Here is a 22736-nt window from a genome sequence, read left to right as displayed (position 1 = left end):
TTACAGATGAGTGAATATGTATTTAAAATGCAATGTGCTCTAAGACTAAACCTCAAGTACACAAAAAAGGTATATGAATCTGGATGGCAATCCAGAGGTACCGTAAGACAGTGCTATTGTATGTACTTTCAAATTATCAACTGAGCTTAAGACTTGTGAAAATCAGCCAAGGAAAGCATCATCCGTGTCTGAGCTGCACGTTTTCCTGTCCTCTCCTTAATTTTTTCTGGTGTGAACAGAGTTACCTACTTTTGCATAGAAAAGGCAAATCTAAAGAGCAAAGATATATTAAAAATCACAGAACAGAGAGACCTTCAAGATAGGGTAGGAGTAAGACGTAGAGATCACCTTCCTCCCCACAAATACATCAGAAATACATCTACATGTGGAACAACTCCTACAGAACACCTACTGAACGCTGGCAGAAGACCTCAGACTTCCCAAAAGGCAAGAAACTCCCCATGTACCTGGGTAGGGAAAAAGAAAAAAGAAAAAAACAGAGACAAAAGAATAGGGACAGGACCTGCACCTCTGGGAGGGAGCTGTGAAGGAGGAAAAGTTTCCACACACTAGGAAGCCCCTTCACTGGCAGAGACAGGGGTGGCGGGGGCGGGGAGTTTCAGAGCCACGGAGGAGAGCGCAGCAACAGGGGTGCAGAGGACAAAGTGGAGAGATTCCCGCACAGGGTATTGGTGCTGACCAGCACTCACCAGTCCAAGAGGCTTGTCTGCTCACCCGCCGGCGTGGGTGGGGGCTGGGAGCTGAGGCTCCAGCTTCGGAGGTCAGACCCCAGGGACAGGACTGGGGTTGGCTGCGTGAACATAGCCTGAAGGGGGCTAGTGCGCCACAGCTAGCCGGGAGGGAGTCCAGGAAAAAGTCTGGACCTGCCTAAGAGGCAAGAGACCATTGTTTTGGGGTGTGCGAGGAGAGGGGATTCAGAGCTCTGCGTAAACGAGCCCCAGAGATGGGCGCAAGCTGCGGCTATCAGTGCGGACAGCAGAGACGGGCATGAAACACTAAGGCTGCTGCTGCAGCCGCCAAGAAGCCTGTGTGCAAGCACAGGTCACTATCCACACCTCCCCTTCCGGGAGCCTGTGCAGCCTGCCACTGCCAGGGTCCTGTGATGCAGGGACAACTTCTCCGGGAGAACACGTGGTGCGCCTCAGGTTGTGGCAACATCATGCTGGCCTCTGGCGCTGCAGGCTTGCCCTGCATTCTGTACCCCTCCCAACCCTGGCCTGAGTGAGAAAGAGCTCCTTATTCAGCTGCTATTTTAACCCCGTCCTGTCTGAGCCAAGAAAAGATGTCCTCAGGTGACCTACTCTCAGAGGCAGGGCCAAAGGCAAAACTGAACCCCAGGAGCTATGCGAACAAAGAAGAGACAGGGAGATTTCTCCCAGCAGCCTTAGGAGCAGTGGATTAAATCTCCACAATCAACTTGATGTACCCTGCATCTCTGGAATATCTGAATAAACAACAAATGATCCCAAAATTAAGGTGGTGGACTTTGGGAGCAACTGTAGACTTGGGGTTTGCTTTCTGCATCTAATTTGTTTCTGGTTTTATGTTTACCTTAGTTTAGTATTTAGGGTTTATTATCATTGGTAGATTTGTTTATTGATTTAGTGGCCCTCATCCGTTTTTTCAAATATATATAGATATATATATTTTTTTCCTTTTTCTCTTTTTGTGAGTGTGTATGTGCATCCTTCCTTGTGTGATTTTGTCTGTATAGCTTTGCTTTTACCATTTGTCCTAGGGCTCTGTCTGTCCGTTTTATTTGTTTTTTGTTTTTGGTTTTAGTAGAGTTTTTAGCACTTGTTTTCATTGGTGGATTTGTTTTTTGGTTTGGTGGCTCTCTTCTTTTTTCTTTCTTTTTTTTAAATTACTTATAAATTTTTTTTATTTTTAATAACCTTTTTCTATTTTTTATTTTAATAACTTTATGTTATTTTATTTTTTCTTTCTTTCTTTTTTTTTTTCTCCCTTTTCTTCTGAGCTGTGTGGCTGACAGGGTCTTGGTGCTCTGGCCGGGTGTCACGCCTGTGCCTCTGAGGTGGGAGAGCCAAGTTCAGGACATTGGTCCACCAGAGACCTCCCAGCTCCACATAATATCAAACGGCAAAAGCTCTCCCAGAGATCTCCATCGACCCAGCTCCATTCAACGACCAACAAGTTATAGTGCTGGACACCCTATGCCAAACAACCAGCAAGACAGGGACACAATCTTGAAAAAGAAAAGTGGAGCTGGAGGAATCAGGCTTCCTGACTTCAGACTATACTACAAAGCTACAGTAATCAAGACATTATGGTACTGGCAGATAAACAGAAATATAGATCAATGGGACAGGATAGAAAGCCCAGAGATAAACCCACACACATATGGTCGCCTTATTTTGATAAAGGAGGCAAGAATATACAATGGAGAAAAGACAGCCTCTTCAATAAGTGGTGCTGGGAAAACTGGACAGCTACCTGTAAAAGAATGAAATTAGAACACTCCCTAACAACATACATAAAAATAAACTCAAAATGGATTAATGACCTAAATGTAAGGCCAGACACTATCAAACTCTTAGAGGAAAACATAGGCAGAACACTCTATGACATAAATCACAGCAACATCCTTTTTGACCTACCTCCTAGAGAAATGGAAATAAAAATAAACAAATGGGACCTAATGAAACTTAAAAGCTTTTGCACAGCAAGGGAAACCATAAACAAAGCGGAAGGATGGTCTTCAGAATGGGAGAAAATATTTGCAAATGAAGCAGCTGATAAAGGATTAATTTCCAAAAGTTACAAGAAGCTCATGCAGCTCAATATCAAAAAAAAAACAGACAACCCAATCCAAAAATGGACAGAAGACCTCAATGGACATTTCTCTAAAGAGGATATACAGATTGCCAACAAACACACGAAGGGATGCTCAACATCACTAATCATTAGAGAAATGCAGATCAAAGCTACAATGAGGTATCATCTCACACCAGTCAGAATGGCCATCATCAAAAAATGCAGAAACAATAAATGCTGGAGAGGGTGTGGAGAAAAGGGAACCCCCTTGCATTGTTGGTGGGAATGTGAATTGATATAGCCACTGTGGAGGACAGTATGGAGGTTCCTGAAAAAACAAAAAATAGAACTACCATATGACCCAGCAGTACCACTACTGGGCATATACTCTGAGAAAACCATAATTCAAAAAGAGTCATGTACCACAATGTTCACTCCAGCACCATTTACAATAGCCAGGACATGGAAGCAACCTAAATGCCCACCGACAGACGAATGGATAAAGAAGATGTGGTACATATATACAATGGAATATTACTCAGCCATAAAAAGGAATGAAATTGGGTCATCTGTAGAGATGTGGATGGATCTAAAGACTGTCATACAGAGTGAAGTAAGTCAGAAAGAGGAAAGCAAATATCGTATACTAACGCATATATGTGGAACGTAGAAAAAAAATTGTTCTGAAGAACCTAGGGGCAGGAGAGGAATAAAGATTCAGATGTAGAGAAGGGACTTGAGGACATGGGGAGGGGGAAGGGTAAGCTGGAACGAAGTGAGAGAGTGGCATGGACATATATACACTACCAAATGTAAAACAGATAGCTAGTGGGAAGCAGCTTCATAGCACAGGGAGATCAGCTCGGTGCTTTGTGACCACCTAGAGGTGTGGGGTAGGGAGAGTTGGAGGGAAATGCAAGAGGGAGGAGATATGGGGACATATTTATATGTATAGCTGATTCACTTTGTTATAAAGCAGAAACTAATACACCACTGTAAAGCAATTATACTCCAATAAAGATGTTAAAAAAACAAAAAATCACAGAGCAAAGGCACTAGCCCTGAGTGGCAGTCAAGAACCCTGTCTTCTTATTGGACCTTTGCACTTTATAAGCTGTGTGACCTTGAAGAAGTCACTAAATCTCCCTAAGTCACATTTCCCTCAGTGATTAAAGTAATAATAATAATAATAATAATAAATAACACTGATCTCATTTGAGCATCGTGGCCGAAACAGTGCTATGTATTTACCACACCATTTCCTCTTCCTGGGAACGCTGGAAGACTCCATTCTTCCCAGGCTTCCTTGTATTTAGGTTGGGGCTCACTTGCCTGAATTCTGACCCATGGAACGTGGGCAGAAGTGACATAAGCCATTCACGAACTGCTCTGTAAATACATCCCACAAGATCCACCAGCTGTCTCTTCCTGTTTTGTGACTGGAGCCGCATACCACATAGAGTAGCTACAAGATGGAGAAGCAACCTGAGACTCTGTGTCACCACCTATAGGAGAGCCTGAGTAGAACAGCCACCAATCTACTCAACATTGATGTGAGCAAGAAATTAACCTTATTGTTTTAACCACTAAGATTTTTAGGTTTGTTACCACAGCATAATATAGCCTACCCTGACTAAGAAAATGACTATGAGAAAATAAAATTTACTTGTTTTATATCTAAATGTGCTATACTGCTATGCAGGTTAGTACTGGGAGCAATGATGGAGAGCTTGTAAAAATTAATAGAACTTCTAAGGTTTTTTTGACATTATACCATTACATAGATTATATAAAGGCTTCCTGAAATATAGAATCCAGTCACTATAGACCAGCCACATTCTTACTTAAATATTAGTATATTTATTTGCCCTTAACATATCTGGGACATATATACATAGATGATCCATTTTACCAAGTATTTTAACTGATATGACTAGGTAGTTGAAGCCCTATCACTTATACTCACTACAATGACACTAAGTGACACTTAGTTCCTAAAGAGAGTGACCTCTGGCCCAAAGATGAAAATCCATGCCTATGTGAAATGATTCTCTCCCTTTAAAATTAAAACTGAGTGGGTGATTGTGACCTTTTAAAAATCTCCTCTTAGGAGATCTCTTGTCTTCATCATAAGCACTCCAAAAAAAAAAAAAAAAAAAAAAGAGCAAAACGCTAACATTATAGATAATAAAATTTTGTATAGACTGATTTTTGCCTAAATTTCAAGTGCTACTTATACAGAACTGGGGGGAAGCCCTCCTGAGAACCTGAAGAAATGGTATTTAAGGTACTATTATTATTTTTTTTATGTGGTCCCAAATTTTCTTGATCAAATTGTTTAGTCAATCAAAGAATTATTTCCTTTAGAGGTTTCTGAAGGGATATTAATTCAAATCAATAAAAGGAATCATTGATCAAATCCACGAGGACTGTATCAGTTCAAGGCTCCTTATTGACGATTATTAGCTCTTGCTGTACAAATATCACTGACAGGATTAATAAGATTTGTCATAGAATCAAAAGGCCAAAAATCAGTTCAGAGAAGGCTAAAAGTATTCCTTAAATTTAATTTTTAAATGCAGCTTTCCAAAAATCAGACATGTATTTTAGAGCAATCTTGACATCTCCAGAAGTGCATAAATGAATTAAACCTGTCAATGACCTACTTTAATGAAAGAAATTACAGCCATCTTAAATACTTATAATTTATCTTTATGATGATATTGAGTTGCTAATTTTAGAATTCAGAAATGAGAAATTATGGCAAATAACTGCATTTAGCAAAATCAACCACCTGGAAGACAGTCAAGTATATACTTCAGGTAAACAGAACATTGAGTTTGCCCATTCCTGAACGTCCTGCCGTTGCTAAAAATGTACACTGTATCTTCCCACAGAGGTTGAAGGAACCACAAGGAAATACAGGCCAACTCACTAGAGTTAATTCTATACACACCAACCATGTATACATATATTGAAACAAAGCAGCTTGACAAGGGTACCTGAACAGCAGCCTACCTTCCCACAATGGCAGGGACTGCTCACTGCCTGCCAAACCTCCACCCTCCCCTTCTTCCTTAGAAAACAGAACACTGCTTTTTTTTGATGAGCACATTTCTTCCTGGCATAAAACTATATTATCCATGAATTAACATTTGATCAATTCAAGGATATGAGACATCAGATAAAGCTGCTTAAAGAAAACTGGCTTGTCTTTTAGGGGCCACCTTTTTGATTTTTTGCCTTTCTTACTCCTCCTGACACCCATATTTTTGATGCCTAGAGTCCAGCAGCCTCTGTGGACCTTGAGTTCCACACAGTAGGAAGGAAGAGCAGAAAAGCCAGAGCTTGAGCACTTGATGACAGGATGGAATTACTGCACAGCCACTCTAGTCTACATCTAAGCTACTTTCACAGGGGACAGAAACATTTTTCTATCTCCTTTAAGTCACTTTTATTTGGGGGTTTTCTGTTATGGGCAGCTAAAGTGATTTTAACTTATATAATTAGTCAATTCAGTTTTTTTTTAAATAGCCAAGAACCATAAATTAACTCTCTAGCTAATTTGTCTGTTGTTTTAAATTGATAGATTTGTACATGTAGACTCAATTTTAACTTTTTTTATCCTATTTAACAGTACTAGTCAAATTTGTTAAAATACTAGTATGTCATGTAAGAAAATCATCACTATGAATGCCTTTTTTAATGTTTCCTTCACATATTATAAGAAATCTAGAGATAAAAATTTATTGGGAATCCAGTACATTCCTAAGGAAAATTTCTCTTCTAGTTCCCAAAGAATACCAAAAAAAAGAAGAAGAAGAACAATGAGAAACCCTGTATATTTATATTTTCTAAAGTAATTTGGGGAAGAAGAAAAATACTCTGCTATAGAATGTGCATTGACATGTGGTAATATGAAGAGCACTTTCTAGTTTAAACTATTTTCTATCATTTCTATTTCCAACATTCTGTTTTTAAAAATCTATTGATTCTTATATGGGAACAATGGTTAAAATTTTAATTTTCAAATAACATTTACGCTGAAACCTCCTGATGATGATTTATAAAGGATAACATTTCTTAAAAGTTGGGGATCAAGTAAACAAGTTCTAACTTGTTTGTTGAAAACCTAAAGCTCTGTATAATCATATCTATTTCAACCACATACATGAAAAGAGGGAGCAAGAGGAAGAGGGAGAGAGAAAACAAACCTATTTATATCCATCTGGGTCCTAAATGAAAAGGACCCCATTCTACTGTATACTTTTTTTCTCCCCTACCATGTAGTATAGACTGGGGCTAGGAAAGCTTTCATCTTTCAACCTAGAAATAAAAATAATAAATAGTTCCAAGATTTTAGAATCAAAAAAGAATTCCTAGTACAGAAATCTCTCTCTTCCTCATCTCACTTTGATCTCTTTCTCTCTCTCCTCTGAAAAGGAAGAAAGAAAAAGCAAAATGCCATTACCAATTTCTTTTTTATTTTTCACAGTAAGTCACTGATATGGTAAGCTCTCAGGCTACAAAGTCATAATGTTTTTAGTCATTATTATGAAAAAAAAAGAAGATAAAAACCACAAGTCTCCAGATGTATTGTTTTAAAATTCATATTAAAAGTGACTCTACCATGAAGCCACTATTGAAAACAGTATGGAGGTTCCTCAAAAAACTAAAAAGAGTTGCCATATGATCCAGCAATTCAACTCCTGGGCATATATCTGGACAAAACTATAATTCAAAAAGATACATGCACCCCTATGTTCATAGCAGCACTATTCACAATAGTCAAGACATGGATACAACCTAAATGTCCATCAACAGATGAATGGATAAAGAAGATGTGGTATATATACACAATGGAATATTACTCAGCTATAAAAAAGAATGAAATGCCATTCACAGCAACATGGATGGACCCAGAGATAAGCATACTAAGTGAAGTAAGTCAGAAAGAGGAAGACAAATACCATATGATATCCCTTATATGTGGAATCTAAAATATAACACAAATAAACTTATCTATAAAACAGAAACACACTCAAAGATATAGAGAACAGCCTTGTGGTTGCCAAGGTGGAGGGGGTGTGAGGGAGGGATGGATTTCGAGTTTGGGCTTAGCAGATGCAAACTAGTATATATAGAATTGATAAACAACAAGGTCCTACTGTGTAGCACAGGTAACTATATTTGATATCCTGTGATAATCTATAATGGAAAGGAATATGAAAAAGAATGTATATATATTTATATACATGTATAACTGAATCACTTTGCTGCACACAGAAATTAACACAACATTGCAAATCAACTATACTTCAATAAAATAAATTTTTTTAAACAGTGACTATCATCTACCATATGTGTGTTCATCTCAATAGCTTTTTGTTGCTATAGTTTATGCCAAAGATAGAAATATAAAGCTTGATGAGAACAACAACAGTACTCTGCATATTTTGAAGTCAGTTAAAATAACATTTAGGCAAACCCAAGGTATTTCTATTATAAATTTTCTAAGATTATAATTTGCATGGTTGATGACTACAGCAAAATTAATTTTCTTTAAAGTATCACAGAACTTGCTAAACATCTTATGGTTGGTGTAGTAATAAAATATATTTTAAGTGATGTTCAGGACTTACCACCTCCACCTCCAAGAAGACTGGCATTTGCTGTTTGAAAGAAAACAAAATAAAAGACATTAAATAATATATAAGAATATAATATGCCAGAGCAGTTCAAGAAAAGTTGGTAATGATCATGCTATACATACATACACACACACACACACATATATATATATCACGATATGTACTTTCATATAAAGACAGACTTTATTACTGTTTTATTATGGTATGAAAATTGAAATATTTCACTATTTTTCTCTTTTTTTCTCTTCAAATGAATATTTTTACAATGTGCTTCCTTCCAATAAAATGAAGTACATATGTGATCCTTTTTTTTCCATTCTGTATCTAAATTAATCTTTTGGTTTCTCCATTTTATCAACTAGAGATAGAAAAATGTTATTTAGGCAATTTCAACAATTTCAAAGGACAATGTAACAAGAAAGTATAATGATAATTTTAATTAAATTAAACACCATCAAATAAAGCTATCTCAAGACATTCTGCAATAAGAACGAACTCAAATAGTGACAGATTTATTCGTTTTTACATTAATTTTTTGTTTGAGGGAAAGAAATAAATTTTAAATATTTTTGTAAAACAATGATGTGTCATTTCTTATCCATTTATCCATTAACCTAGCACATACAATTATGAAGTCAAATAATATGCAAAATATAAGACCATTCCATTTAGATTTTTTTAAAGAGGTCAGATTTCCAGAAGGTTCCACTGCAGTTTTCTGCTGAAGTATTAAGCAACTTTACGCCTGTGTTTATCTAGTCTCTACAAAAGCCAGAAAACAGAAGTCCTGCAGCAACATAAAAAAAGTATGTGGTAATCAAAGTCCCTTTCTTTGTGGAGAAACCTGAGCTACCAAAAGATTAAAGAAATCATTTAAGAAAGAGGAATAGGAATCTTTAACTTGAATTTTCCTGTGATGTCCACAAACCACGCACTGCCATAATAAGAGAAGCAAATATCAGAGTGTTAATGATTCTATCAATAAATAATGGAGCATTTTAAGAATAAATGCCAATATTCATATGTGATGGTTTGCTAATTATTGAAACACTAAAGAGAACATCATGAAAATGTGTGGAGAACAAACGCCTTTGAAGGTTTTCTCAATATGTCAATCTTAGAGCATCAAATCTTGTCTCATCTGATCTTCCAAGTACAGGGCCATCTAATTGCTGCTCACGCCTTCCCCTCAGTGCTTTCATCACAAATATGGACCGCGTAGCAACGCCATTAGTCAACCATAAAAAAAATTCACTTCAGATATTACATTTTATTTACTTTTTTAACTTTTTTTTTTTTCTTTTTTTGGGCCGCGCCACGTGGCATGTGGGGTTTTAGTTCCCCGACCATGGATCAAACCTGTGCCTCCTGCAGTGGAAGCACGCAGAGTGTTAACCACTAGACCACCAGGGAAGTCGCACTTCAGATATTATAAAGTCATCTGCCACCCTGTCACCTCAGGTCCCCCAAATCCTTCTGACTTCACAGTGAAAATGTGTAGTATTTACATAGATCGTATCCAGGACTTAATGCCCTGCCCCAAATCAAACTTTGTAACTGTTGAAGTGTTAACTTGCTGACAGGGCATGAGGAAAGATGTTATGAATTCTATCTTGGTTCCATACCCTTTAGTGGATGGGAGAAATTTCATGATGTCTCTTGGCAAACCCAAACATTTTCTTAAAAATCTTAGCTACATGCATTTATAAAACTGCATGGCATTTCACACTCCTGCCGATTTTTTATTTTTATATTTGACTGAGAACTCCTTCCCTGTCTATAGGTTTCTCAGATCCCAGAAACTCCATCTGTTGTCCTCCAATTTATACATATTCATTCATAAAGAAAAATTTATTTCCAACAACAAACAACAACAGCAATGAATAGTAGCTTTACACTCAAATTATCATGCCCAGAATCACAGTAACACAATATAACCTATTTTCACCCAATGCTTTGCTTAATAAAGGTGGAGGCTGCCTCTTTTGAGAGCACAGCCCAAGACCCATCTGTTTAACCAGGCCCTCGTCCAATAGAGGTGGGTGGATGTGTGGGAGCAGGTGTAGGAACTGGAACTCCAGTCCCGGAGAACCATCAAGTCAGTTTATGTCAGATGTGTGCCCACGTCTAGGTGAGCATGTCTGGCCACATTTTAACATCTACATAGAAGTATTTTATAAAACTGTGGCACTTACATAGGGCACAATCACTTTTAAGATAATTTCATGTGCATTACCAGTCATGTAATAGAATCTTAATCTAAGCTGTTTAAGTGTATTCAAAGCAATTCTAATAACTGTAATCCTAATAATGATTTTTCTAAAGAACCCATCAAATTTAAGTCTATTTTATCAATCTCTGTTCTCTAAAAATTAAAAAAAAATGTTTACATTATTAGGAAAAATATCAAGACAATTTTCTTCAGTAAAAGTGACAAAAATATTGGCAAATAAAAGTGAAACTATATTATGATTTCTAATATTATTCTACCTTCACAAAGCACCTTATGCATAATATAACTCATTGTCAACATTTATTGGTCAGGTGGGTTAATATTATTTCTTCCATTTTACAAAAGTGAAAATGACTTTTGTGTTTCTAAAATTAGTAGTCATTTAATTTTTACTTAATTATTTCTAATAAATCGAGGTATATCCTAATTAGAGAGGAAGCCCTTAAAGATAAAGTCTGAGTTTAATAATTTGGCCTGCATTTAATAAGTTCTCAATACATGTTTTACAATAGTGAGATAATTGGCAGGATTAATCCCATTTCTTTATTGACGTAGAAGAGGTTTTTTGTTTACTGAAGTGTGTGGAAAGAGCAAACTTTGGTCCTTTTCTTACTGTAAGATCAAGGTCTGTTAAAGAAATTCTTAAAAGTTTATTCGGAAATAGTGATTAAAATTGTATGAAATATGTTTATATAGTTACGTCCCTCTCTAGGTCCCCTGCTAGAGGGAATTTTGGATATGCCTCTTGTTATTCCTAGAGTTTCACAGGGAAGGTAAAGGAGAAAGGAACAAAGAAAACTTAAAGTTGATAAGCATGATGCTACTGCTTCTAAACTGAGATTTAAAAATCTCTTCTCTGAGCATGCTTACGAATCAACACTATTTTCCTTTATTTTTTTTTAATTTTTTATTGTTTATTAGATTTAGGCTCACTTTTCCACTCCCTGTCAGGACTACTTCATAGATAGTGCCATATACATATATTATTTTTCATAGTAGCAATGGCTAATTGCTACTCTTATTTTTTTTTTATACAGCAGGTTCTTATTAGTTATCCACTTCATAAATATTAGTGTATATATGTCAATCCCAATCTCCCAGTTCATCACACCACCCACCTGCCCCCGCCACTTTCCTCCCTTGGTGTCCATACATTTGTTCTCTACATCTGTGTCTCTATTTCGGCCCTGCAAACCGGTTCATCTGTAGCATTTTTCTAGTTTCCACATATATGCGTTAATATACGAAAAATGTTTTTCTCTTTCTGACTTACTTCTCTCTGTATGACAGTCTCTAGATCCATCCACATCTCTACAAATGACTCAATTTCACTCCTTTTTATGGCTAATATTCCATTGTATATATGTACCACTTCTTCTTTATCCATTCATCTGTCGATGGGCATTTAGGTTGCTTCCATAACCTAGCTATTGTAAATAGTGCTGCAATGAACATTGGGGTGCATGTGTCTTTTTGAATTATGGTTTTCTCTGGGTATATGCTCAGTAGTGGGATTGCTGGGTCATATGGAAATTCTATTTTTAGTTTTTTAAAGAACCTCCATACGGTTCTCCATAGTGGCTGTATCAATTTACATTCCCACCAACAGTGCAAGAGGGTTCCCTTTTCTCCACACCCTCTCCAGCATTTGTTGTTTGTAGATTTTCTGATGATGCCCATTCTAACTGGTGTGAGGTGATACCTCACTGTAGTTTTGATTTGTATTTCTCTAATAATTAGTGATGTTGAACAGCTTTTCATGTGCTTCTTAGCCATCTGTATATCTTCTTTGGAGAAATGTCTATTTAGATCTTCTGCCCATTTTTCAATTGGGTTGTTTGTTTTTTTAATATTGAGCTGCATGAGCTGTTTATAAATTTTGGAGATTAAACCTTTGTTCATTGATTCATTTGCAAATATTTTTCCCATTCTGAGGGTTGTCTTTTTCTCTTGTTTGTAGTCTCTGTTGCTTTGCAAAAGCTTTTAAGTTTCATTAGGTCCCATTTGTTTATTTTTGTTTTTATTTCCATTACTCTAGGAGGTGGATCAAAAAAGATCTTGCTGTGATTTAGGTCAAAGGGTGCTCTCCCTATGCTTTCCTCTAAGAGTTTTATAGTGTGCAGCCTTACATTTAGGTCTCTAATCCATTTTGAGTTTATTTTTCTGTATGTTGTTAGGGAGTGTTCTAATCTCATTCTTTTACATGTAGCTGTCCCAGCACCACTTACTGAAGAGACTGTCTTTTCTCCATTGTATAACCTTGCCTCATTTGTCAAAGATTAGTTGACCATAGGTGCATGGGTTTATCTCTGGGCTTTCTATATCCTGTTCCATTGAGCTATATTTCTGTTTTTGTGCCAGTACCATACTGTCTTCATTATTGTAGCTTTGTAGTATAGTCTGAACTCAGGAAGTCTGATTCCTCCAGCTCCGTTTTTTCCCCTCAAGATTGTTTTGGCTATTCGGGGTCTTTTGTGTCTCCATATAAATTTTAAGATTTTTTTGTTCTAGTTCTATAAAAAATGCCATTGGTAATTTGATAGGGATTGCATTGAGTCTATAGATTGCTTTGGGTAGTATAGTCATTTTCACAATATTGTTTCTTTCCATATGACAACATGGTATATCTCTGCATCTGTTTGTATCATCTTTAATTTCTTTCATCAGTGTCTTCTAGTTTTCTGCATACAGGTCTTTTGTCTCCCTCGGTAGGTTTATTTCTAGGTATTTTATTCTTTTTGTTGCAGTGGTAAATGAGAGTGTTTCCTTAATTTCTCTTTCAGATTTTTCATCATTAGTGTATAGGAATACAAGAGATTTCTGTGTATTAATTTCATAGCCTGCAACTTTACCAAATTCATTGATTAGCTCTAGTAGTTTTCTGGTGGCATCTTTAGGATTCTCTATGTAGAGTATCATGTCATCTGCAAACAGTGACAGTTTTACTTCTCCTTTTCCAACTTGGATTGCTTTTATTTCTCTTTCTCCTCTGATTGCCGTGGTTAGGAATTCCAAAATTATGCTGAATAATAGTGGTGAGAGTGGACATCCTTGTATCATTCCTGATCTTAGAGGAAATGCTTTCAGTTTTTCACCATTGAGAATGAGGTTTGCTGTGGGTTTGTCTATATGGCCTTATTATGTTAAGGTCAGTTCCCTCTATGCCCACTTTCTGGAGAGTTTTTATCATAAATGGGTGTAGAATTTTGTCAAAAGCTTTTTCTGCATCTATTGAGATGATCATATGGTTTTTCTTCTTCAATTTGTTAACATGATGTATCACATTGATTGATTTACGTATACTGAAGAATCCTTGCATCTGTGGGATAAATCCCACTTGATCATGGTGTATGATCTTTTTAATGTGTTTGCTGGTATTTTGTTGAGGATTTTTGCATCTATATTCATCAGTGATATTGGTTTGTAATTTTATTTTTTTGTAGTATCTTTGTCTGGTTTTGGTATCAGGGTGATGGTGGCCTCATAGAATGACTTTGGGAGTGTTCCTTTCTCTGCAATTTTTGGGAAGAGTTTGAGAAGGAAGGGTGTTAGCTCTTCTCTAAGTGTTTCATAGAATTCACCTGTGAAGCCATCTGGTCCTGGACTTTTGTTTGTTGGAAGCTTTTTAATCACAGTTTCAATTTCATTACTTGTGATTGGTCTGTTCATATTTTCTATTTCTTCCTGGTTCAGTCTTGGAAGTTTATACCTTTCTAAGAATTTGTCCATTTCTTCCAGTTGTCCATTTTATTGGCATAGAGTTGCTTTTAGTCTCTTAGGATGCTTTGTATTTCTGCGGTGTCTGTTGTAACTTCTCCTTTTTCATTTCTCATTTTATTGATTTGAGTCCTCTCCCTCTTTTTCTTGATGAGTCTGGCTAATGGTTTATCAATTTTGTTTATCTTCTCAAAGAGCCAGCTTTTAGTTTTATTGATCTTTGCTATTGTTTTCTTTGTTTCTATTTCATTTATTTCTGCTGTGATCTTTACGATTTCTTTCCTTCTACTAACTTTGGGTTTTGTTTGTTCTTCTTTCTCTAGTCCCTTTAGGTGTAAGGTTAGATTGTGTACTTGAGATTTTTCTTGTTTCTTGAGGTAGGTTTGTATTGCTATAAACTTCCCTCTTAGAACTGCTTTTGCTGCATCCCAAAGGTTTTGGATCGTTGTGTTTTCATTGTCATTTTTCTCCAGGTAGTTTTTGATTTCCTCTTTGATTTCTTCAGTGATCTCTTGGTTATTTAGTAATGTATTGTTTAGCCTCCATGTGTTTGTGTTTTTTATGTTTTTTTCCCTGTAATTGATTTCTAATCTCATAGCATTGTGGTCAGAAAAGATGCTTGATATGATTTCAATTTTCTTAAATTTACTGAGGCTTTATTTGTGACCCAAGATGTGACCTATCCTGGAGAATGTTCCATGTGCACTTGAGAAGAAAGTGTATTCTGTTGTTTTTGGATGGAATGTCCTATAGATATCAATTAAAGCTATTGTCTGTTGTATCATTTAAAGCTTGGGTTTCCTTATTAATTTTCTGTTTGGATGACCTGTCCATTGGTGTAAGTGAGGTGTTCAAGTCCCCTACTATTATTGTGTTAATGTTGATTTCCTCTTTTATAGCTGTTAGCAGTTGACTTATGTATTGAGGTGCTCCTATGTTGGGTGCATATATATTTATAATTGTTATCTCTTCTTCTTGAATTGATCCTTTGATCATTATGTAGTGTCCTTCCCTGTCTCTTGTAACATTCTTTATTTTAAAGTCCATTTTATCTGATATGAGTATTGCTACTCCAGCTTTCTTTTTATTTCCATTTGCATGGAATATCTTTTTCCATCTTCTTACTTTCAGTCTGTATGTGTCCTTAGGTCTGAAGTGGGTCTCTTGTAGACAGCATATATATGGGTCTTGTTTTTGCATCCATTCAGCAAACCTGTGTCTTTTGGTTGGAGCATTTAATCCATTCATGTTTCAGGTAATTATCAATTTGTATATCCCTATGACCATTTTCTTAATTGTTTTGGGTTTGTTTTTGTAGGCCCTTTTCTTCTTCTGTGTTTCCCACTTAGAGAAGTTCATTTAGCATTTGTTGTACAGCTGGTTTAGTGGTGCAGAATTCTCTTAGCTTTTCCTTATCTGTAAAGCTTTTGATTTCTCCAACGAATCTGAATGAGATCCTTCCTGGGTAGTGTAATCTTGGTTTTACTTTCTTCCCTTTCCTCTCTTTAAGTATATCATGCCACTACCTTCTGGCTTGTAGAGTTTCTGTTGAGAAATCAGCTGTTAACCTTATGGGAGTTCCCTTGTATGTTATTTGTCATTTTTCCCTTGTTGCTTTCAATAATTTTTGTCTTTAATTTTTGCCAATTGGATTACTATGTGTCTCGGCGTGTTTCTCCTTGGGCTTATCCTGACTGGGACTCTGTGCTTCCAGACTTGGGTGGCTATTTCCTTTCCCATGTTAGGGAAGTTTTCAACTATAATCTCTTCAAATATTTTCTCGGGTCCTTTCTCTCTCTCCTCCTTCTGGGACTCCTATAATGTGAATGTTGTTGCGTTTAATGTTGTCCCAGAGGTATCCTAGGCTGTCTTCATTTCTTTTCATTCTTTTTTCTTTATTCTGTTCCACGGCAGTGAATTCCACCATTCTGTCTTCCAGGTCACTTATCCTTTGTTCTGCCTCGGGTATTCTGCTATTGATTCCTTCTAGTGTATTTTTCATTTCAGTTATTGTATTGTTCATCTCTGTTTGTTTGTTCTTTAATTCTTCTAGTTGTTTGTTCTTTAATTCTTCTAGGTCTTTGTTAAACATTTCTTGCATCTTCTCGATCTTTGCCTCCATTCTTTTTCCGAGGTCCTGGATCATCTTCACTATCATTATTCTGAATTCTTTTTCTGGAAGGTTGCCTATCTCCACTTCATTTAGTAGTTTTTCTGGGGTTTTATCTTGTTCCTTCATCTGGTACATAGCCCTCTGCCTTTTCGTCTTGTCTCTCTTTCTGTGAATGTGGTTTTTTTCCCACAGGCTGCAGGATTGTAGTTCTTCTTGCTTCTGCTGTCTGACTCTGGTGGATGAGGCTATCTAAGAGGCTTGTGCAAGTTTCCTGATGGGAGGGACGGGTGGTGGGTAGAGCTGGGGGTTGCTCTGGTGGGCAGAGCTCAGTAAAACTTTAATCCTCTTGTCTGCTGATGGGTGGGGCTGCCTTCCCACCATGCTGGTTGTTTGTCCTGAGGCGACCCAACACTGGAGCCTACCCGGCTCTTTGGTGGGGCTAATGGTGGACTCTGGGAGGGCTCATGCCAAGGAGTACTTCCCAGAACTTCTGCTGCCAGTGTCCTTGTCCTCACGGTGAGTACAGCCACCCGCCGCTTCTGCAGGAGACCCTCCAACACTAGCAGGTAGGTCTGGTTCAGTCTTCTATGGGGTCACTGCTCCTTCCCCTGGGTCCCAATATGCACCCTACTTTGTGTGTGCCCTCCAAGAGTGTAGTCATTGTTTCCCCCTGTACTGTCAAAGTCCTGCAATCCAATCCTGCTAGCCTTCGAAGTCTGATTCTCTAGGAATTCCTCCTCCCGTTGCCAGACCCTCAGGTTGGGAAGCCTGATGTGGGGCTCAGAACCTTCACTCCAGCGGGTGGACTTCTGTGGTATAAGTGTTCTCCAGTTTGTGAGTCACCCACCCAGCAGTTATGGGATTTGATTTTATTCTGATTGCGCCCCTCATACCATCTCATTGTGGCTTCTCCTTTGTCTTTGGAATTGGGGTATCTTTTTTGGTGAGTTCCAGTGTCTTCCTGTCGATGATTGTTCAGCAGTTAGTTGTGATTCCGGTGCTCTCGCAAGAGGGAGTGAGCACACGTCTTTCTACTCTGCCATCTTGAATGAATCTCAATCAACACTATTTTCTTTCACATTTTTCTAAGGAAAATGTCCCTTCTATTACCAGAGGAGGTGGAGGAAAAAAGCAAGCTTCAGTAATTGTCTCAAAGACTGATTCAATGAGAAACTAAAATGAGCCGTTACAAATTAATGAATTTGTGTATTGCACTTTTTCCTCCCCAAAATGAGAACTCAATGAAATGAATATTCTCACTGTTTAAAAAGCAAAAACAACACAGAATATAAAATGGGGGTAAGGGTTACCAAAATCTAATTTCAAAGTGGCAAATTTGAAGAATTTACTTATCATACCCTAAGCAAATGATTGTTTTTTGATGTTTAGAGAAATTGTTTTTTTCTAATTAAACTCAGTTTTGAATTTTTAAATTAAAATTATCAAATTATACATAGGTATAAATATTCATTATAAAATTATCAAAACCAAAAAAAAATTAGATACAAGTAGGATTCTTTTTCATGGGATAATTAGTTCAAATGAAAAATAATTGTGGTGTTTGACAGTAGTGTCATTATTTTATGTTTTTCTCAAGATACAAATGGAATATTACCTTACTTTCTTCCTGAAAAAAAAAATTCTTAAGTGACTCTCTTCTACGTGTGTGTGTGTGTGTGTGTCTTTTTAAGAATATAACTATAATTAAATTGTGGATCAAATGATGAAAATACAATTAGTATATAAGTAATCTTATAACAGTAGAAGATCCTAGATGGAATATAGACCATAACATTATTACCTAAAGCACTTTTCCTCCGAAGATCTCAAAATCCTTTTCTGTCTACATAGGGTAATACAAAGAATACTGAACTGAGAGCCAGGTAACCTCATTTTAATTCTGCTTCAGTTACTAAATAGCAGATGATTTTGGCAAGTCATAGTCAACTATCTTACTTATCTTCTTCCATCAGGAAATTTAGAAGCAATCGGGAATGTCAAACAGGTTTCAAACAATTCAGATTCATTAATTACAAGAGACTGTCTGTACCTCTGATTTGAGAAGGATTCTGAGGCTAAATCTAGGCTCAGTGGAAAAGAGAACCATGATCAATTAATGTTGGTCACGGTCAGACGGGGAAAGGAAGAATTAAAATGGCAGCGCACATGCTATATAGTGGGGATCGCTGGATCAGAGGACTTCTCTTATATTTGACAGCTTTTGATGTAATGAAATTCGATTCAATAATCTTGAAAAACGAAACTACTAACCTAACATGTGCCAGCATTGTACTTTAGCATGGCTAATAGCTCCTGCGGTTTCTGAGTCTGAAATAATTCAGTCTGTGAAATAGTCCAGAGCTGGGAAAGGTAACCCATGTCCTCTGTGAGTCAAACTGGCCTGATCAGTGTTTGGAACAATTTTTTATTCCACTTGCCCAGTAATTCCTATTATCTGTACTTAGTAATTATTTATTTTCCCACTCCATTTCTACTTTCACCCAAGACTATCTGTCAAACAAGCAACTGCCTGGGAGACTAGTCTTTAAACATTGATTAAGTCTATTTGTGCAGGATTTTTGTTTGCTTTTCATAATTATAAAGGAAATTATAGTTGCTTTCATCTTAAAAGCATACTGACCACCTAGTTTAGCTTATTTTTTCTGCTTTCTTATTACAATAGAGCACATGGGATGTCAAAATGATTGCTGGCAAAAAACTTCCCCAGGGGCTCTACTTAAAACACCACTTCATTCACAACATGTTATCCTAAAAAATACAAAACCCAAAATATCACCCTTCAGAATGGCACACATTATATTCCCTAGACTTTGAAACTCAAAGTAGGAAGGGCTAAAAAAAAATCTGTTAAGATTAAAATCCCAAGCACGTGCATGACTCTAGAACCACTTTTAACAGGGAGCAACCATCTCAATTGACAGCTGTGGAAATACAATCTACACAGACAAATACAGCCATCAATTTGGCAACAGCTCTCTGTTCATGATTTACCAGATTTACACCTCCTGATCAAAATCAACAGTGCCAGAAGTTTTGGGCAATGGTATAATTTCCTGCTTTGAAGATTACAAAGAGAGAAAATTAAGAATAGGCTTAAGGAGATATGGGGATATATGTATACGTATAGCTCATTCACTTTGCTATACAGCAGAAACTAACACACCATTGTAAAGCAATTATACTCCAATAAAGATGTTAAAAAAAAAAAAGAATAGGCTTAACTATTTCACATGTAGAAACCAGGCATAAACACATGATGAATAATTCACATTTCACACACTTCAGAATTCAAAGGAACTATTGATTATTCCAGGATCTGTGTGGTTGTATAAGCTGTAACCCACCATGAAGCCAAAAACAGAATACAATGAGTCCTACTATTGATAAATAGGTGAAAAGGCATCAGGAATTGGAAAACTTACTTGGGAGTATTAACAACGAAACAAAATGGAATTACTCTGGTTGAACTGCAAGGGAGGAGCTAGAGCTGCCCCGTTTTGCCAATCTGGTGTCACCAGCTATTACCCTGGGCGCTCGGGACTTCTTGGAATACTGCAACATGGGGAAAAAAACCCTTATTTTGTCCAACTCCTTCATTTTACAAAAATGGAAAGTTAAAGAGGATCAAAGATGTTAGGTAACTTCTCTGGCATCAGGCCTAGGAGAAGAACCTAGGACCTACCACACAATAATGCCAAATTCAAATTGGAAATATATATATTAATATATATATATATAATATACATATATTATATACGTATAGCTCATTCATTTTTATATATTTATATATAAATATATAATATATTTATATATAAATATATATATATAGACACACACACACACACACACACACATATATATGTATGTATGTGTATATGATTGTTGTTGTTTGTTCTTCTGAAATCACATCCAAAGATGGTAACAGAACACAATGCGCATGGGGTCTACCAAATGTTATCCTACTGAAGATCACCTGATTTAATTATTAAAGGGTGAACTATAGCACTGGCAGTTCCTACAGCTTCACAATGCAATGCAACTCAAGCAAAATGAGAGGATCAGCACATGTTTCTATGTACCAGTCATCCTTCTTGACGCTGTGCTCTGAATCAGTTGTAATTTTGATAATGATAACACTGGCTCAGTTACAAAAATGGGATTACTTAAGTCACCCAATCTGGGGCTTTCCAAAGAGTGAACAAGCATGTCTAAAAGATGGGGGGCCGGAGGGGGGGGTGGAATGAGTTCAAATGTACATTAGAGTTGTAGTTGTAATAATACAAGACACTTGAACAGAAATTTTAACTTGTCTTTCACAAGGAAAATTTTGAATGCAAACCAAGTCTCAATTTAAAAAATAGAAGATGCACTTATTTGAGGGAATATGATACACTTTAGCCTGATGAAAACATAAGCCTGAACATGCACTCTCATTTATACACTTCTTGGGGAGACCGTTTTTTTTTAATAAAACCAGACAGTATCTTTAAAAGAAAAACTGTTTTACATAGTTTCCTTATTTCACCTTTCTTATAATATTATGGAATCTTTATTTCTCTACAATAATGAAACAGCAAATAAGTTTTTACAAAAGGTTTATTTTAGGTTACACTTTAAACGAGTAAGACAAAAGAATAATTCTCAGTCATAGTAAATAAATGGGAAGACTGAGACAAAGAACCTCAAAGGTAGGACTTGGCGTTAAAGGAAATGAATAGGATTGCTACCCTGAGAACACTTATCAAGATTTAAAATCCACAAAGGTGAAGGCCATGTTTGTTGGTATCGACAGTACCATGCACAGTTCCTGGCACAGAGTAGAGGCTGAATAAATATTTGTTAAAAAACATAACTAAGGGAATGAATGTAAGACAGGGGAAAGAGAGAAGGGAAAGGGAGTCATATTTCTGGGACAAGTGAGAGCTACAGTAACAGATAATGACTCCTTCACAATTTCACAGCCAAGTGGGGCTACGCCAGGAGGGAGCCAAACAGATCGTGGTCCAATTCCAGACTCTATCATCGTCCTTGAGAAAGTTCTTTAAACTCCAATTGATAATCTAATCTCTTGTATTAATCAGGTAAGATAATAGTCATGGTACAGGTTAGCTGAGAGGAGTAAGGGTGATAACTTACGTGAACGCACAATTGGCGCCTGGAATATGCTGAGGTTCAGATGCCAGTTCCCTACCCATGACCTTGATTACAGTGCTACTTCTGGAAGACACAATAGAGGTTAACAGAAAACCTCCACTAATTGTGGGAGTATGCTAAAAGCATGCAGACCAATCTTCACTTTGTGGGGACCATGACCATATTCATCTTAGAGAACTACAGTCCTCTACCCTCAATCTGAGGTGTCCTGGGCTATGCCCTCATCAGAGTTTTGGGAAGAAACTAGAACTTCTGCACACAGGAGAGTGAAGAAGAAGGTCATCTTCAAATTATTATTTTAATTCTGTCTTTGGTTTTAGGTCAATTTAAAAATAATTCTATAAGCCCGTAAAGAAAATGGATGTCATTATTTCACATATTATAACACTTTCCCCTTCTGGATCCTTTTGATGATTTAGTTTAAAAATAATGTTGGTTATTTTATGCCAGATAATTTCTGCTTACTCCTCAAGACCCACTCTCTACAGTTGCCCCTGTTCTCTGCCCCAAGTGATTTAACTATATAAATGACATCAATGGGTCCTCTTATCCTCTGGCTCTGGTTGAGTTCAGTCAATACGGAGCCCTGGCAGTAGCTGGTGGGAGAGTTGAGAATGAGTTGAAGGTATTTATTTCCCTGGTTCTCTTCCTGTAAGCTTACCTTGACCTGACTATGTCCTTTGAATAAAGGTCACTACTCTAATCAAGGTCATTTAGTTTATAACATGACTTTATCTCCTTTTAGGTTCTGATATGTCTCCCTCTACTCACCTCTTTGAGCTTAGAGTTGTAACAGCTGTGCGGTTGGTAGCCTCTGGTTCCTGAACAATCCCTTGAGGTTCTTTTACACCATATCTATCTCCAACCCTTGTACTTATTCCCTTTATAAATAAGCTGTCCTCGAAGTATCCTAATTTGATTGTGCCAAGGTTCCTGTTGGGACTTTGATTGAACAGATATCGTTTTTACAGACTGGTCACAACTGGTGGCTAGCCTAAATCACACATCCCTTCCCAAACTAACACTCTTAGTTAATAACTGTTATGAGGAT

The 22736-nt window shown here is 37.0% G+C and overlaps 1 protein-coding gene across 9 annotated transcripts in view; it reads right to left on the bottom strand.

Moving 5' to 3' along the window:
* The window catches only part of MACROD2 (mono-ADP ribosylhydrolase 2), a 1951733-nt gene that overhangs the window by 1474827 nt on the left and 454170 nt on the right, over nt 1-22736 (bottom strand). For all 9 annotated transcript variants that reach the window (XM_082428622.1, XM_082428620.1, XM_082428619.1 and 6 more), the window contains exon 4: nt 8439-8468. In XM_082428622.1, coding sequence (XP_082284748.1) covers nt 8439-8468 — 30 coding nt within the window. The remainder of the gene's footprint in view (nt 1-8438; nt 8469-22736) is intronic.

The sequence above is a fragment of the Balaenoptera physalus genome (genome assembly GCF_965194825.1).
Source record: "Balaenoptera physalus genome assembly, chromosome: 16".
NCBI classification, from domain to species: domain Eukaryota; kingdom Metazoa; phylum Chordata; class Mammalia; order Artiodactyla; family Balaenopteridae; genus Balaenoptera; species Balaenoptera physalus.
Note: the sequence above shows the minus strand (reverse complement) of the source record. Positions and strands in the feature narration are given on the sequence as shown.